At 39.2% G+C, this 19,473-nt stretch overlaps 1 protein-coding gene across 2 annotated transcripts in view; it reads left to right on the top strand.

The window, feature by feature from the left end:
- Positions 1–15,669, top strand: part of LOC122811896 (proto-oncogene tyrosine-protein kinase LCK-like) — a 1,092,777-nt gene extending 1,077,108 nt beyond the window's left edge. For both annotated transcript variants that reach the window (XM_044084047.1, XM_044084056.1), the window contains one exon: positions 12,102–15,669. In XM_044084047.1, coding sequence (XP_043939982.1) covers positions 12,102–12,307 — 206 coding nt within the window. In that variant the 3' untranslated portion in view covers positions 12,308–15,669. The remainder of the gene's footprint in view (positions 1–12,101) is intronic.
- The last annotated feature ends 3,804 nt before the right edge of the window (positions 15,670–19,473 follow it).

Raw genomic sequence — 19,473 nt, 5'->3', positions numbered from 1 at the left:
GAGTAAACTGATGAGGAATAAGATGAAGTTCCAAGACTGGAAAAACTCCCTTACCAGCCTCAACAAAAGGTTGACATCCCTCATCAAATCCTCTAAAGCTAGCTATGAAAACAGAATTGCAGCAGATAGTAAAGACAGCCACAAGGCCTTCTATAGTTATGTAAATAGTCTCCATGTCAATACCCAGATTTTCTCTGAGCTGCTGCACAATGGTATCTCCTATACCGAGCCAACAGATATTGCCAATTTACTGGTGGACAGATTCAGTGCTAACTTTACCCCTCCCCCCCAAGGACCAAACACAATACAAGTAGATTGTCAGGCACCCAGTATTACTGCTGCACAGGTTAAAACAGCACTGTCCAAGGCCAAGAATACAGCTTCTATGGGACCTGACAGTATCCCTGGCTGTGTTCTACATGATTTACAGAGTGAACTGGCACCTTGTGTGTGTGCCCTGTTCAATCACACCCTCACCTTAGGCTGTGTCCCTACTGAGTGGCACACTGCTACAGTCATTGCTCTCCAGAAAGGAGGAGCAACTACAGACCCCGGGAACTATCGCCCCATTAGCCTGATGAGTCTGATATGCAAAGCTATGGAATGCATCATTATGGACCTAATAAACAAGGATATAGGGAATCTCCAAACTCTGGGTCCTACACAGTTTGGTTTTGTGAAGGGTAGATCATGCCTGCTCAACTTGGTCGACTTCTTTGAGTCAGTCACCAGAGCTGTGGATGAAGGTAAGGTGGCTCATACAGCCTACCTTGATCTGGCCAAGGCCTTTGATACCATCCCCCACTCAGGAATCAAAGAAAAACTTACTAAGCTAGGCATCAGCCCCTATATCACTAGGTGGGTTGAAAAATGGCTCACAGATAAGAACCCATAGTGTGAAAGTAGCTGACTCCAAGTCAGACTGCTGACCAGTCATGAGTGGAGTCCCACAGGGTGGGATCCTGGCTCCTCTCCTGTTTGGCATCAACTTCTTTGAAATCTAGGCCACACAAAGGGACTATGGCTGAGAAAGTTTGCAGATGTTTGCAATTTGGGCACTATTACTAACTCCCCAAGTGATGTTGAAATCCTACAGAAAGGCCTCAATGAGGCCAACGACTAGTTTCAGAACCATGGCCTTAAGCTCAGTGCTAAAAAATGTGTCATCATCCCCCTTGGGAAAAACCTAGTTCCCTTGAATTACCACATTGATGGTAGTCCACTGAACACAGAAGGCATTATAAGTGATCTGGGAACATAGGTTGACAGCAACCTCTCTTTTGACCACCATATTGTCACTGTGGTCAGAATGTTCTTCTATATGGCACATCTCATTACTAAGGGTTTTTGATCCAGGAAGAAACAGGTCATTGTCTCCCTCTACACTTCCCTCATTAGGCCAATCATTGTGTGCAATGCCCCATTTGACATGTACCTCACTAGACACCTGCAACAACTAGAGAAGCCGCAAAAGTACCTCCCAAAGAGGATCCTAGGCTTTAAACACTTATCCTATATGGACAGACTCAAAACAATTCCAAGTATTCTCTGTCTCATATCGCCTACTTAGAGGCGATCTTTGCTTGACTTACAAAGCCATGTCTGACCTAGCTCTGTTAGAAATGCTACAGCTAAAGAAATCCCAATCCCTTAGCACCACATGTATATAGTGATACTGGCCAACCTACTCCAATAAGCCTTGACAGTTCAGTTGCACTTGCCATTTGGATAATAATATTGCACAATATAATTGGACACCCTTTCATAAGAGCCTTTTAGTAGCTGATAAATATTAGTGGGTGGTGGCAAGTGGTACTACCATATAGTCTGGGTAAAAGGGGCCAGCCTTCCCCAGGAGTGTCTGTGTGGTTGTATAGAAATCTTATCTCAAAGTGTGTGTGTGTGTGTGTGTGTGTGTGTGTGTGTGTGTGTGTGTGTGTGTGTGTGTGTGTGTGTGTGTGTGTGTGGGTGTGTGTGTGTGTGTGTGTGTGTGTGTGTGTGTGTGTGTGTGTGTGTGTGTGTGAGCTACTTGAGCAGGGACACAAAGCACTGGTCGGACAGAGAGGGTGTTGGAGGTTTTAGCTTGCACACTAGGCTGAGATCTGGACCCTGTAGCTGTGCCAGTGGGGAGTCTTATTGGGGACCTGGAGAGAAAGGGAGAAACCAGCCCCAGACTGATTGTGATCTCTGTGTGCTCTTAAGGGAAATTGTACTTTACTGTGTGTGTTTTTATTATCCTTTCCCTATATGGATGCCCTTCACTGGTGTTAGTGGTGAGATTGAGGCTCCTTGATTGCTGGGCCAGTGCATGGGCATCACACAGCTGACCACCAAACTCTTTCTGGATGGCACTGCACACCAATCCCCGGACCTGACTATGGGTGACAGGTTCCTGTCTGTGCTTGCTCCCAGGGGGGGATGAGCCCCATCCTCTGAGACAGTTCCACCCAAAGGTGGTGAAGGGCCAGCAGATGAGGAAGTCTGAGGTTGGGTCGCAGACGTGCTGGGGCCTGGTGCCACAGCCAGATGAAACAGGACAGGTGGATCTGCCAGGATCTGCCTTCCCAGATGTGCTATGGTGTTGAGGTTTTACAAAATACGTTGGTTAGTTGTGAACAACACATTTCGAGATTAGTTATAACAGCATGCATGGGTGTTCTGACAGATCCCATAAAACAGTTTTAAAACAGTTGCATAACAGAACACATGCATAAAAGGATCCACAGTGAGGATTATAACGTCATGCAGGTTACACTGACAACAACAGGCCACCAATGATAGCATTTGAACGAGGTTCGTTAATATTCACACAATTCAATATTTGTAGAACAATAGGACACATGTCCCAACAGTAGATTTGGAGAAAAGATACCCATTGATTATGTGCATTTATTATTGGTGCAGCTAGGGGTGGGGGAAAGAGAGAGGGAAGACAATTAACAACAGTATAGGCTTCAATATTTCACAACTGTAATGATTATTACTCTACTCATTACTCTCCAGGTCTGGCCTCACTTTACATCTACCTATGGTCTGGGGTTGGACAGTGGAAGTGTTGTGCACAGTGTATTAGTAGTCTTCATACAGCTAATACAAACATTTCCTTACCTGGCAGACCTGTGGAGGAAATTTCTGTTAACACTACCTGACTGTTTCTACACATATTTTAAATATTCAAGGTAACATATGTGACACTGAAAGGGGTGACCTGCACTCATGCTGTGTGGGTATGCTACTGACATACTCTGCCTGGATTTCTATCCATCTCCCTGATTATTGGCATCAGTGACCACTAGCTATCGGGCAAAGTGCTTGGTGTATGCACGTATCATGCTATCATTTGCAGGCATGGGGTTGGAAAGTGGAAATGTTTTACAGAGTGTATTAGTAAAGCTTTCTTACAGCTACTACCAACATTTTCTTACTTGGCAGACCTGTGGAGGAAATTTCTTTTAACACCACATGCCTGTTTCTACACATATTCTCATATTCTTGGGTGAAAATATGAATACAGCTTACTACCACTCCTGAGATTTGAACTATGTCTGTTTGTGCAAAAGCATACACCAAGGCTTTGTTTCATCACTATGAGCTATTGAGGAATGTTCTCTTTTGCTTGACTGTTTTCTGCTTAATATTCTCTAGGTTGGACCATCTAACCTTGTACTTCTGACATTCATGCATGACAGATACGTCTTGTACTGTGTATTAATACTTTGGTATATTACAATCTGGAAAGCAATGGTTAACACATGGCAATGCTGCAGGGGGTACAGAAAATACTTTACACATTACTATTCAGAGTTCAGATCTTGGTGCATGGAACCTTTAATGTAGTTTTATATCCTGTTTTACAGCTCCATAATCTTTCTCAGATGAGCCTCATTTAATTCATGCTGTCAGAGCCATAGTTGCTGTGCAGAACCTGTACACATTTATATTCCTACAACATATCACAGTAAACTTAACAGTCAGGTGTTTGTAATTTTATGAAAGGGTACTTACACTTTTATTAATGAATACCCTGTACATCATTATTAGTTTAGCTAATGTCATTTACTCATTACACACAGTACACACTTTACTTACTGACAGTGACAATCTACACCTTTGTATTATTTGGCATATGTACTGCAAGCTAGATTTGTACTCACCAGCCTCCCGGCACAGCCTTAACAACCTGTTGGCATGGGCATTCACATTTATAGCCCTCTCATCTGCAGCTGTACGGGAGATAAACAAACATTTATGCATAACTGCCAATCACATACTCAAGCAGGACTTTGGTAAACACTAATTGATACTGATACTTACACACTGCTGGAACATTCTGTGCCCATGCATCTTGTGTCCACTGGTCCAAGAGCTCTCTCTTCCTACACTTGAGGTCAGCAAAATGGTGCCGGACCTGCACACCTGTTCGAGAGATGCTAGTAGCACTGGTGAGATCATGTGCAAGATGGTCCCAGGCCTCCACTTTATATTGTGAGCCCTGGTACTGGCCCTGCAGCAGTCTCTCCTCATGGTCTTTCACTAAGAGTCCAACCATGACCCTGGACTCCTGGATGCCTCAGCGCTGCACCCAAAAGCGCACACCCTCATCTATGCCAGCCATAGTGCTGCAAAGATCAGCTACAACCAGTTATGGCTGTATTCCCATCTGTGCCATTTAAATAGTGAGATATTCCTTCCCTTTGCTGTTATTGGACCATTTTGAAAAGGGTAAGCAGTGCGCAAATCCACTAAGCCAGTTTTAACACTGCTTAAAGGGGAAGTTGCTGAGAAGTGTTTAACAGTATGCAAATCCACTTAGCTGAGCTACCTGCTGCTTAGTATTCACATCTTAGCAATGGTTACACTTGCTAAGCATAGCTGAGCATTGCTATCCATTGCTCACTTTTATTTTTTTAAATATATCAGAGGACTGATTTTATTTATTAAGTGTATATGATATACTTTACATGACATCCCTCTATGTGCTTTCCTTACATTGGCAAGGGGTGTGATTATACTGTATGGGGAACTTGTGTGTACATGGGTTGTTTCACATATTATATGCACTCACACTTACATTGTACACCAGCTACACTTCTGTGGTTAACAGAAAACAGTTGCTACATAATTTAAGTTTATAAAAATAAGTTTAGCACTACTTTCCCATAGAAAAATAAGTTGCCTGTCTTGGTACTTGAACACCTGCATGTAAAGCCAGGACTCTAATCACTGCACTATCTCAGCTTGGAAATTTCACCTATGCATTTGTATTTATCTCTTATGGTATGTTTAAGCATTGGTAAGCAAAGGGCCAAAACGCACACACCCGCTTAGCTACGCTTTAACATTCCTTAGCCTAGAAAAAAATTATAATATTATTATTATATTATTATGTTACGTAAGTATTTAGTGTTCTGACAAGTCATTGAGGACTACAATCATGAAATAATGGCATTCATTTGGCTTTCAGGCTTCTATCCTTCAGAGACTCCTGCTAATACATATCCTGTTTTCTATCAACTTTCTAAGTGTGTGAGGGCAATTTTTCAGACATGTCCCTATTTTATTGTTTTTCCCCCCATTATTTGTGCCTTTGCCCACATGGACTGCTGTCAGGGAATATTGTCATACATTTGCTTTCAGACTTCTACCCTTTGGTAATTCATGCTACTGCATGACCTGTTTTCTATCAAATTTCTAAGTTTATGAGGACCATATATATGTTGTGTCCCTTTTCAGGGATTTCTCCCCCATTGTTTGTGCATTTGCACATATTTCTTTCTTTAGCAGGTTGCGAAGGTGTCATATGGCACATTTACAATGCTGGGGGTTTGTCACAGAACCTGTCACACACCCCTTGCATTGCTTTCCTGATGCAGTGTGTATTTCAGTTTCCATGGACACTGAAATGATCATTTATTTCATTTCAATGTCCACGGACACTGAAATACAAGCATAATATTAGAGTAATTCTCTAATATTATGCCAGATCCTTTGAGGAAGTACTGTATGGCACTTGGGGGGGGGGGGCATGTTCAATGTCTGTGCATTACTTGAACACGCCCCCTGCACTTGTTCATGGTTTGTGTCCATATAGGTTGAACGGCAGCATGCCTTCATGAAAATGCAAGGCATGCTGCTGCGCTATATGGACACAAACCACTCCGTGCAAGAACAGTGCTATTCTTGCATGGAGTTTATTGAATCCCAGGAAAGGTTTGATGTTTGTTTAAATGTTTTTCAGCTATCTAAACAAAAGTGTTCTTTAGAGTTAAAAATGTGTATATGCAGATGTGCATTTATGCAAATTAGAATTTAAGCAAGTATGCAAATGTTTTTATGCTTTCAGACAGTTGTATAACAGTACTATATTTCAGTTTAAATGTTTCAATTAACTAACTTCTTTAAAGTTATAATGTATATACAAGAGATGTGCATTTATGCAGATTAGAGTTAAAGCAAATGGTGGTGCGGCGGTAGCGTTGTCGCCTCACAGTAAGACGCTGTCCGGTTCGATTCTCAGCTAGAGCATCTTCTACGTGGAGACATGCATGAATGGGCATACCTTCATTGAAGGTTGTGCATCAGGGCTGGTAACTCGGCATGTAAAAATCAACTACCAATCATTAGCGGACCGGAGTTCCACTGTGGCGACCCCTAACCGGGAAAAGCCGAAAGACACAACACAAGAGTTAAAGCAAGTATGCAAAAGTGTTTGTTTTCAGCTATACTAGTTTCAGTTTATGCTTTTATCTGTGTTCAAATGATACTGACAGAAAAAAGGTATTCCACTAGTAATACTTTAGTTTCCAGAACAGAACATTTACCAGATTTCAGTTTATGGTTTTATCTGTGTTCAGGTAATACTGACAGAAAGAAGGTACTCCTTTACTGATGGTTAAGGTTCCAGAATATAACATTTACCACATTTGAGTTTATGCCTGTATCTGTGTCCAGGTAAGACTGGTAGGAAAGCCATTAGTTAGTTTCCAGAATATAACAGTTATGATTTTAGTGTAAATTTCAATCAAGTTTCAGAATATGACATTCATACTCAGTTATGAGTTCAGTATAATAGATTTCAGTAAGATTTCAGAATACAACATTTATACTCGGTTATAGGTAGGTACTAGGCTATTGGTCCTAGGGCCTATATAAGCCTAGCCAAGAAGGTACCCTGGCTTTAGCTACCCAAGAACATTATTTTCCTGTGCCCCAGTTGAGTAAAGCCACAGAAATGATCCCCGAGGTGAATACATTTCTAACAGAATTACTAGACAGTTTACAACATGCAATTACATCACACTTCATATTATTCGGTCATTAGTTTTAAGGGTAAAGTGAGAGTATTATTTGTAAAGAACAAAGTAGTAATAGTTATTTAATATACTCAAGACATAACAGGTCAGGTTTAATTTGTTAATTAATTTACAGACTACAATTGCACCTTACATAATAATTATTGTACATTAGACATAAAGTTAAACAGACACTGACAGGTTATGCAGATGTATAAATCTGAAATACAGAAAGCATAGCATAGGTCTCAACATCTAAAGAGGCCAATGTGGAACACAGATCCTAGCAATGTGTGCAAACAATAAAAATGTGTAACGCCCTATTGCAGAACACTCAAAAATGCACCATTTCCATGGAGCCTTGACAAGGAATACTTAAAATATTTCTACTATTACCTTCGGTCATTGACAAAAAAAGAGAATGTGAATTAATATACGTTGTCTGAAATAATAATCCAACAGGAACAAAACAAACAATTTTTTTTCCTAGCAGCAGTCAGCAGCCTAGCAACAGTACCGTCAGCACAGAACGTTCCCTCAATTTGTACTACAAGCAAATTGAAACTCCCCAAGTAATACTTTTTTTTTTTTCTTTTTTGCCCCTACTGCCTATTGGATATCAAACTCTCTCTTGGTTAGCTGGCCTACTTGCCTGTCACTGGGGCAGTGCTAAGCAAGTGATGCAGTTAGTCAGGCAGCCCCAAGGGATGGTTTTGCTTAGCCCTAACACCTGCACATGCTTATTCATGTCCAATAGATTGTCATGCAATGGACCTCTGTGATGCATGGCACACTTGACCATGCTCCCCTCCCTGCAGATAAGTTCCGACAGATGATCTCCAGTATAGGGATTAATGATGAAAAATATGTGCTAAAATTACTGCACTTGAAGACTTAATTGTTTAGCTAATAATATAGTGACTTTACATAGGTTCATAGGTTCATAGGTTAGTACTAGGCTATCAGCCCTAGGGCCTATACAAGCCTAGCCATAACAATTCCCTGAATATTTCTTCCCACATTATTTACTTTCCTGGACCCCTGTCTAGCAGGGCGACTGACGTGATCCCTGGGGTGAATTTCCTTTCTCCCATCCAATCGTCAAGGTTCCTCTTGAAGAGGTCCAAAGAGGCACTCTGCTTGACATGTATGGGCAATCTATTCCAGAGTCTGGGGAGTCTCTGGGTCAGGAACCTATCCCTCCAACATGTTTTGTTTATTGTGATGACAAGGTTTAGATCCCTGGAGCGTGTAGCTCTGAGGGATTGGGATTTCTTTAAGTGTAGCATGTCCAACAGCTCTGGGTTTGACATGGCCTTGTATGTTAAGCAGAGATCGCCTCTGAGTAGACGATATGCGACTTACATTACTCTTACATTATGCTTCTTTGCTTACTTGTGCATTTGGTTATTTAACAGATGTGATACTTTGTGGCATTTTTCAGAAATAATATTGCACCATTAAAATCAATTTGGATTCCATGGCTTATATGCTACATGCCTGGCAACAGCCATGCAAACAGCCACGAGTATAGCCAGAAAAATTCCACATTGTCCTTAGAAACTCATATAATGTCCCCCTACAACATAAAAAATTATATATACACCTCTCCCAAATGTTTCCCTCTACACATTAAGAAAATGAACACATCTTTTTTCATCTGTTGGTCCCTGAAACTATAAAAAAAAACATTGTTTTTAAATTATAAGTCTCATCTTTCAGGAAGCCATGTAAAATCTAGTTTGCAGATACTAGCTTAGACAGTTGTAGACTTGCACTGGTTTCAGTTAATATAGTGTTTTTGAGAGATAGTCAGGAAAATTCTTCTAAGCTTATCACAAAAAGTATGTTTGACTATACTTTTGCAACAGTTCAGAACAGACAAGCAGTGCAGTCTGTTGGTAAATATACCTTTACAACTAACTGACTCTAGTGCAAAATCAAAACAATGAGCACATGTACTGTCATGTATGTAAGCTGTGACAGCACTTTTCCACTACTTACTAACATTATGCAGGAGCAGACAAATGCAGTCTTCCATGGAGATTGTTGTTTATGTCAAAACGGTGCACCTATATCATTTAACACCCTGCAAGTTTTTTTTTTCCTGTCCTTCTAAAACTGTGGTACAAATTAGTCCATGAAAACATTGACAAAATGAATGCAGCTATTCATACAGATACCAACTTCTGCATATAGTAAATTTAACATGATTTTGTATTAGCTGTACTGTTATCTTGCAAAAATATAGAAAGCATCCTGCAACATTCCACCCTCACATGATAATCACTCTCACTCTTTGTGCCCTGCAATACCTTTTTTGAAGGTATTGTAGTGGCACAGAAACTAGTAGTGAAACACGATTGGCTGAGTTCTCTGCTTCCTTAGTAGCTCCCTTTACCTTAGGAACATTGACTTGATTGGCTCATATAACAGAATGCCAATTTGCTGTAATTGTGTTATACAAGCCAATCAAAAATCTCAAAGTGAATCCAGAGCTGTTCAGTGCAGAACAGCAGAACAGTGGGCTAGATTGATCTTAAATGCAGAGCATTCTGCACAATACAGAGCACTTGGCTTCTCAGAAGCATAGGTTTTAGTTAAAGTACTTCTACTATTACAGCACATAGATATTTAGAGGATATTTAAGACACCAATTTGAGAGGTAGATGTCTATTACAGCACATAGAAAATAAAAAAAGGTGAATAGAATTATTAATAACAAATCTAGCTGAAGATTTACAGACACAGATTAATGCATTACATGGTAATTATGCTTCAAGATGTGCACAGTATATTATAGGTATAAAAAAGAGAGTTTTTCAGTTATAAGATGTTAAAGAACTGCTCATTTATAATAAAATCATAAAGTTAAGCGACTTCAATCCAAACTTGCCTTAAATCAAGTGACACCTAATGGACAAAATTAAAATATTAAAATTGCAAGATTATTTACCAAATAAAATGTTTTTTATATTAGTTCTAGTGATCATTGTAGTATTCTTTGCAGATCATATTAACAGATTATAAAGTAATTACAGAATAAATCCCATTTCAGTAATTTCAGAGACAATTGTTATGGAGCAAATCCTACATAAATGCAACTAGTAATATAGACCTTGCATAGGACTGCAAATGTAAGGTTAGGCCCGTGTCTGCATTTTATATTTCACATTTTAAAGTAAATACAGAAATAAGATACCTGCATGTGTTCAGGTATCTTCAGGAGGAGTTGCAAGATCAGGTATCATTTAAATGTACAAAAATACAGTCTTCTGTTTGCATAAGTCTAGAAATGCAGCCATATAAAAGTAGACCTTCATAATGGGCATACCGTTTCAGTGAATACACTATAACCTTCATTCAAGAATACTGATACGAATAGAATGTGCAGTACATTGAAAACAAACACGTCTTACAAGGCTTGGGAACCAAGGCTAAAGAGACATGTAGAAGCTTACAGGGTTTGATATTATTAGGAGATACTTCAGACACAGTCAGTTAAGTGAGTTTGTTTGGACTGATATGCAGAAAGTCATTGCAGTACAGACACTTGAGTATGAGTGCAAATATCCAGCATTCTAGAATACTAATTATATTATTAAAGAAAAAAGGAATATGAAGAATATATAAGCTGTTTCAGTTTATCAGCACTGTTATTGGAAACAGTATTCAGATATTGTTGACATTTATCTCCACTGTACATAATAAAGCATTCTTAACTGAATTACAATGTTTGCAGACTTTATTGTAAAAGGTACAAGAAAACTTGGCACATAAAGGAGGGAATTGCACTTGCTCAGTACAGTTTGGGAAGTTAACAGATAAACACATTCATTCCAGTTTCATTACAGATTCTTTCAGTAATTTCCAGTTCATACCAGTATCTTACAGTCGTATCATTTCTTTCAAACAGTTACAGTACTACACATAATATTAAAATATTATAACAGGTTTATTTTATTAGTTTTTTCCTGCAGTTATCTTTTAAGGAAACATTATTTCACAGACAGGGTGGTAATGCAATGGAATGCATTACCGGATGGAGTCAGATATGTCAGGGACAAGTAGAAAAGGGTGCAACAAGGGGTATGAGGTGGCAGCTTCATTAGTGTTTGCAGTACTCTGTAGGTAGATGCTATAAAGTGAAGATCCTTCATCTACAGCTTGATATGTTTGTATTTATAAATTATTAAATGCTAGAAAGAAAAATATGCAAATAAACATTAATGGGAATCAGACTGAACTTTATCCTGATTTCATGACTGTTTCTATTTTTCTCTGAGATGCCACAAGTTCTGTTTGTGAAGTACATTTTAATCCAGAAAGTGCCTGTGTATTCTTTAAGAATCTTGTCTGTGCTGTAGACTACAGTGAATATGGACAGTTTCATGCATGGTGTCATCCTCACAATCAAATATTTTCAGCATTGTTAAACACAATTTTACAGCTCTGAGATTGTAATCTTTGATACTTTGAATTCTTTATTATCACTCAGACCCACCCACCAAACAATGTTGTTTGCTGTTGTTACATTTTTCACCCACACAGCCAGTGTACTACTAATACTGCCAATGGCTTTCCATGTTGATGTTTCAGTTAAGGTTTTTCCCAAATTACAGAAATGAATAGGCTGTAAGGCGATATTCTGGATCTGGTTTCTTATGTCATATAAATAAATGCATTATTCTTGCAGTTTATGACTGTTGAGCAGAACAACCAATGTTTTAAAATAACGGCAGAAAAATTAGTTAAATTTTTTAAACAGTGACAAGAAAGTAAGATACATGTTTTCTTTAATATACACAGGCATGACAAATGAAGACGTAATTAATAAACTGAATCAAGGGTACCGTATGCCAATCCCTGAAAACTGCCCACAAAAGCTATATGACATCATGATGCACTGCTGGAGTGAAAACCCAGATGATCGACCTACTTTTGAGTACTTGCAGAGTATTCTGGAAGACTTCTTTACAGACACAGAAGACCAATATCAGCAGCAACCATTATAAATGGCACAAAACAGAGCAGGCACGACTGGCCCAGCTTGTTAACATAGTAGACAGTTTTACATTTCCTATTGCCCTGTTATGTTTATTTTTTTATTTATTTTATTTTATTTGTAGTTTGTTAACCGGGAAAGTCCATTGGGCCGAGATGAGCCCATTTTCAATAGAGGCCCGGGGAGAAAAGCTCCAATATAGTCTTACAATGACAAAAATGAATCAAAAATTGCAAGTAATATGTGCTGTATACAAAGGCATAGAAAAATGCACAGTATTTAAATATATATTATACATATAATTAAAAATGACATAGAAATGGAAAAAAGATAAAAAGCATTTATGGATTGAGGCCTAGCAATGCATATTAAGTAGATATACATATATCAATACAGATGGAAGCAGTAGAGATTATTAAAATAATGAAGCAACTTTAGAGAGTCAGGCATAAAAAGTAGAAGGAGACCTTAGGTTGAATTTTGAGATAGGAAAGGTGTAAGGTGTAGGGGTGGGATAGAAAGCATCAGGTGTGGTGAGAGCAGGACCATTCCCAGTGAGAAGAGAGATAAGAGTGGAGCAAGGTCTTAAAGGAGGAGTGGTTATGGGTGGTTCTAATGTGTGGAGGAAGTGCATTCCATAATCTAGCAAGGGAGAAAGATAGTAAAAGCTGACCTGGAGAACGTGTGGGTTTATACACTTCGAGGATATTGTGATTGTTGGACCCGAGTACTCTATGAGGATGATGTATTTTGAGGGAGAATGATAGGGAGGGACAGTTACAGGGTTTGAAGATGAGCTTATGAGCAAAGGAGAGTTGAATGTATGGCAGATAATTAGGGAGTTCCAGCCAGTTCAAGGCGTAGAGAGAGTCACAGTGATGAGAAGATGATTTGAATCTGGTGGCGAACCTACACATTTTATTGTAGCAGGAAGATAGATGTGACTTTAGGGTGGATTAAAGATTAGTAAGGAGAGGGGCTCCATGTGGTAGAGAGGAGTTGTTTGGTTGAGGGAGTAAGGTAGCAACTGTGTCAGTATAGTATTGCAAGTTTTTTGTGGGTTTTCTTGATATTTGTTTGTAGATGAATGTTGAATTTTAATTGGTCATCGATAAGGACACCAAGCAGCTTTGTGTGTGGAAGTATTTCAATAGAGGTCATGTTTTGGCTGACTATGGAAAATTATTTCTTGTCAATTTTCGTGTATCTAGATGGAGTAAATATCATAATTTTGGATTTGGATGCATTGAGAGCTAGGTGGTTATCCAGCATCCAAGGTTTGGTGGAGGAAAAGGCATCTTGAGTTAAAAACATAAGTTTGAGGAGAGATTTGGCAGAGCAGATGATGGTATAGTCATCAGCGTATTGGACGAGTTTAGCATTTGGGATGTACTGATGGCAGTCATTGATGAAGGTGTTAAATAGTAAGGGGTTCAGTACTGAGCCTTGTGAAACACCTATCAGAGTGTGGAGGAAGGAAGAAGTACAGTTTTTCCACTTTACAGCTTGTTGTCTGTCTGAGAAGAAACTCGTAAACCAGTTGATGGAAGAAGAGGAAAGACTGAGATGAGAGAGCTTGGACAAGAGGAGGCTGTGGGAAATGGTATTGAAGGTCTTGGATATGTCACGATACAGTATTGCCAGAATCATGAACAGAGTTAATGATTTCAAGAAAGGAGAGAAGGGCAGTAGTGGTGCTGTGTCCAGGTCTGAATCCATGTTGTGTAGGGGTCAGTAGTTGATTGTCTAAGAGGTATGGCAAGAGTTGTAGGTGGAGACATTTTTCAAGGATTTTAGAGATAGGGGACAGGATAGCTATTGGATGGAAACTGGAGATTTCAGAGTTGATGGCTCCTTTGTGAAGGGGAATGGTGAAGGCTTTTTTTCCAGAGTAGGGGTACATAAGATTCTTGGATGGAGCAACTTATTAGGATACAGATGGGCACATCTATGCCATCAGCAGCTAGCTTGAGGAAGATAGATGGAATGTTATCTGGGGAATTAGAGCATGGTTTTAATTTTAGTAGGAGTTTTTATAATATTTATAGGAATAGGCTTGATAGTAAAAGGGGGGAGATGAGTAGCATTGGTGGCTGTGGGGACAGGATTAGAGGTGTTGGATAAGGTTTGAGTTGATATATAATTAGGGAAAGATGAAATAAGCTTGGCTATTGAGTCAATGAAGAAGGAATTGAATTGAGTAGCTAAGGCATGATCTGGAGAGTTAGGGTCAGGGCAGGGTTATCTTTTTTGCTAGGACAGAGGAGGGAAAAGATACTGCTCCAGATTGTTCTGGGGTTGGATTTAAAGTTTGGAATAGTAGGATTTTCGGTCAATAGCTATTTGTTTTTTTAGCGTTATTACAAAGTTGCTTGTATTTGGGCAGGGAGTTAGGTGTTTTAAATCTTTGGTAGTATTTCCATGATTTATCTTGGAGATGCATGAGGATTATAGTTTCTTTGGTTAGCCAACAGACAGTTTTGGATTTGACCCTTTTAGTTCTGGAGGGGACAAAACAGTTAAGAAGGTTAGTGAATACTGTATTGAAGCAAGTAACATCGTCGTCCAAATGAAGGAGTTTTAGAGGGTTTCAGTTCATATGTTTTAAAGAGTCAGCGAAAGTTTGCGTCTTAAAATTTTTCAAGGTATGTGTTAAGATATGGTTGTGCTGTAGATGGAGGGAGGAAGGTGAATGGCAAGTGAAGGCAGGAAGATGATCACTGAGGGAGTCGGGTAGGGTATGACTATAAGAACTAATGTTAGGGTTGGAGACTAGTATCCAGTCCAGAATACTGCCTGAGGTGTTATCCTTATTACGCCTGGTAGTAGAGTTGACTAGCTGGGTAAAGTTATATAGGTTTATACTCTAAGGGGGTGTAGGTGAGTGTATAGAGGACCAGTTTATGTTAAGCTCAACTAGGAGTATTATTTCATTACTTATGTTAGAGGTGAACCAAATGTTAAATAAATAATTAATTAAATACATATATAAATTTAGAAGGATGAGGAGCTTTACTGTGTGACAGTATTAGGATCTCCTTATTTACCTACCTGACAGACTAGCATTGAAGTGCCTTCTTTCTACTAAAAAAAAAAAAAAAAAAAAAAAAAAAAATCTCTGCAACTTTTACATCTGAATTTACCATTATGCTTAGCTTAGAACATATATCAAACAGTGCTAAACTTATGTGGGGTTTGCAAAAATTATTAAGTGCTTGCTAATACTACAGACTGTATTCTCATTATCATATGAATCACTTGGAGATGGACTTTGTGTCTAAAAATGTTTAAAGTAGCCCTGTTAATCCAAACGCTAACTGTTTCAGCCATTAGCTCAGTGACCATAAATAAATTTGACTTTCTTTAAATGTACTCTTTTAATGTTTTTACTAAAATGAACCATGTGTGTTATGTATTTGGTATTGTTATCATTTTCTTAAGCAACTTATGTTAGGAAAATGATGATTGTGAAGAGCAAGGTGGTTAACCCAACTTTTGCCAGTCACAGGCTGCGCAGGTCTATGGTAACAGAATTTATACCAAGGTATGTGTGTTTAAAAGCCAGGATCACCAAGCCCCATTTCAGAAGACCCACATTCTATTAGTAACATTAGAACTGGAGGGACCAGGAAATGGAGAGTGGGGGTGCACAGCTGAGACTAATTCACTGATGGGGGGGGAGTAAGTGGCTGAAGAAAGCAATGTAACTTGGTCACAACTTAAAATAATGTATTCCAAGTTTGCTTAACCAAAAATTAATCCAAAATATCCCTGATATTCTGTCCTTCAAAGTATTCTAGGTCTATTTTGTGTTAAAATAACAATAGGCTAATTTATGCAGGATAGTATTCATGACTTTTTCTTTTTCTATATCTCCCTCTCTGTCTCTGTCCCTCTCTCATAAGTTTGTATTAGAGAGTTGATAAGATAGATCCTTTGTAGTCTAGTTGCTCAAAATCACAGTAGTTACTAACCTTTATTATGCTTAGACTTTATGTCTTACTCCCCCTTTCTGTGAGAGGTAGAGGGGCCAGTCCTGAGCCTGAGGTGAGTTTTCCATCCACTTGTCTAGCTTGTGTTTGAAGAGGATCAGGGTGTTACTTTCCTTAAGTCTGTTACAGAGTAGCAGAGTTCTTTGAGATAGGTTATCTTCATACCAACAGATTTCATTTATGTTACAGTGAAGAATTAATTATTTCTAGTGAGTATTTATGATGTTATTTGTTTTGTGAATGTTAAGGAGGTCACATTAAACTGGATCATTTCAGATTTTGAAAAGCAAAGCAAAATTCACTTCTTAGAACTCTGTACAAAACAAGAAAGTAAAAGTTATTTTATGCCTTAGGTGGCAATGTGTTTACTATACGTCATCAACTCTTCTGTTTATAAGTGTTTTAGCCTTTTTTTCAATCATGAACCCACATTTCAGTCAAAAGGAAGTATTTGTGCATCATAAAACCATTCCCTTCCTCCATCATACATGCTTCTGGTGTAACCAAATGGCACAGAACACAGTTCCTTCTGAATGCAAGAATATGGACATCTCAACATTTTCTAAAATACAATGCAACATAGTTTGTAAAATAATGTTGTAGTAATGTTGTGAGCTGTGGTTTTTATTTTTCCCCTCAATCTAGTATTGCAGTAGAGGTTATAACTAGTAGCAAATTATTATATATATTTGTCTTGTTTCTTTAAAGATAGAAAACGATGAGTGGTTAGCAGCTGGTTTATGCAAATAAAGTACATTCCATAAATTAATTCAAGTAGTCTTTCTTTTTTAATCAAAATTACTCCACAGGTATCCAGGTGACAAAATAACCACAAATAAATATCAAACAAAGCCAGTCGGTGATGCAAAACACACTTTTAATTTTGTTGTTACAGTAATTTCCACTTGGTTAAGTGCTTTCGTCTGGTATGTCAGACATCATCAGAACCAAGGGAAGTTTAAAATTAATGACTTAAAAACCAAATAGAACAACACAACCATTCCAAACATCCAATGATAATTATACATTAATCACACACCCTATTAACAACCCGTTAAAAGAAATCTAAAATGTCATTGGTTACTATGCAGAATAAACTTTTACTATGAAACCACGTAGTATTAAAGTGTTATAGCCCTTCTTTTCAATTCACTCGAAATAGAAATGTGTTCATTCAACCCCCGGGGGGGGGGGGGGGGTTGGCTGCATGCAGTCTCATCTGCCACATCATTTCTTTGTGTAGCAGTTGATTTTCCCAATCCCCCGATAATGGTGTTACTTTGATTTGTTCAAGAATCAAGAAAACAAACTTATTAAAATTCACACAACACACAGAATGCCTCGCTAATACACTTTTGTTGCCTCTTTTCCTAATACTATATTGATGTTGATAAATTCTTTGCTTTAGACTGTTGTTAGTCTTCCCAATGTAAAAAGCACAACATGTGCAACATGTAGCCAAATAAATAATTTTCTGAGATTTACAATTCATGAAAGTTACTACATCCCATGATGTAATGTTATTCAAAACTGCACCTTGCTTATTCACATTAATGTAGGTGCAGTATGGACACTGTTGACACTTCCTAGATGTGGGTACACCATGATTAACTGACACTGGCTGTGCTCTACATGAACTTCAGAGTGAACTGGCACCTCACCTGTGTGCCTTGTTCAACCAGAGCCTCACCTCAGGCTTTGTCCCTACCGAATGGAACACTGCTACAGTCATCTCTCTCCACAAAGGAGGAGCGATTACAGACCCTGGGAATATTCACCCTGTTAGCTTGACAAGTCTGATATGCAAAGCTATGGAATGCATCATCATGGACCTAATAAACAAGGATATAGGGAATCTCCAAACTCTGGATCCCACACAGTTTGGTTTTGTGAAGGGTAGATCATGCCTGCTCAACCTGGTCAACTTCTTTGAGTCAGTCACCAGAGGTGTGGATGAAGGCAAGGTGGTTCATACAGCATACCTTGATCTGACCAAGGCCGTTGATACCATTCCCCACTCAGGAATCATAGAAAAACTCAAAAAGCTAGGCATCAACTCATATATCACTAGGTGGGTTGCAAACTGGCTCACAGATAAAACCCACAGTGTGAAAGTAGCTGACTCCAAGTCAGACTGCCGACCAGTCATGAATGGAGTCCCACAGGGTTCAGTCCTGGGTCCTCTCCTGTTTGATATCTACTTCTCTGATGTCTAGGCCAACACGAACAGGCTCTGGCTGACAAAGTTCACAGATGATTGCAAGTTGGGAGCTATTATTAACTCCCCAAGTGATGTTGACATCCTACAGAAACACCTCACTGAGACCAATGACTGGTGTCAGAACCATGGCCTTAAACTCAATGCCAAAAAATGTGTCGTCATCCCCTTTAGGAAAAAACTGGTTCCCATGAATTACCACATCGATGATAGTCCACTGAACACAGAAGGCATTATAAGAGGTTTGGAAACATAGGTTGACAGCAACCTCTCTTTTGACCACCACATTGCCACTGTGGTCAGAAAGTCCTTCTATGTGGCCCATCTCATTACTAAGGGTTTTGCATCCAGGAAGAAGGAGGTCATTGTCTCCCTCTACTCTTCCCTCATTAGGCCAGTCATTGAAGTACAATGCCCCATTTGGCCCATTTGGCATGTACCTCACTAGACACCTGCAACAACTGGAGAGGCTACAACATTACCTCACAAAGAGGATCCTAGGCCTTAAACACTTGTCCTATATGGACAGACTCAAAACCTTCAACTATTCTCTGTCTCATATCGCCTACTCAGAGGCGATCTCTGCTTGACTTACAAAGCCATGTCTGACCCAGCTCTGTTAGAAATGCTACATGTAAAGAAATCCCAATCCCTCCACACCACACATTCCAGAGACTTCTACCTCATTACGACAATCAACAGAACATGCTGGAGGACAGGTTCATAACCCAGGGACTGCCCATGCTATGGAATAGACTTCCCATACATGTCAAACAGAGCAACTCACTGGCCCTTGTCAACAGAAATCTTGATGAGTGGATGGGAAATAGAAAATTCACCCTGGGGATCACTCCAGTGGCTCTACTTGACTGAGGCACTGGAACTAAGGTTGGGTGGCATGATGCCAGGGTAATCCTATGAGCTAGGCTTGTAAAGGCTCCAGGGCCATTAGCCTAGTCCACACCT

This window comes from Protopterus annectens, chromosome 1.part1, assembly GCF_019279795.1.
Source record: "Protopterus annectens isolate FY-2018-M chromosome 1.part1, PAN1.0, whole genome shotgun sequence".
NCBI classification, from domain to species: Eukaryota; Metazoa; Chordata; order Ceratodontiformes; family Protopteridae; genus Protopterus; species Protopterus annectens.
Note: the sequence above shows the minus strand (reverse complement) of the source record. Positions and strands in the feature narration are given on the sequence as shown.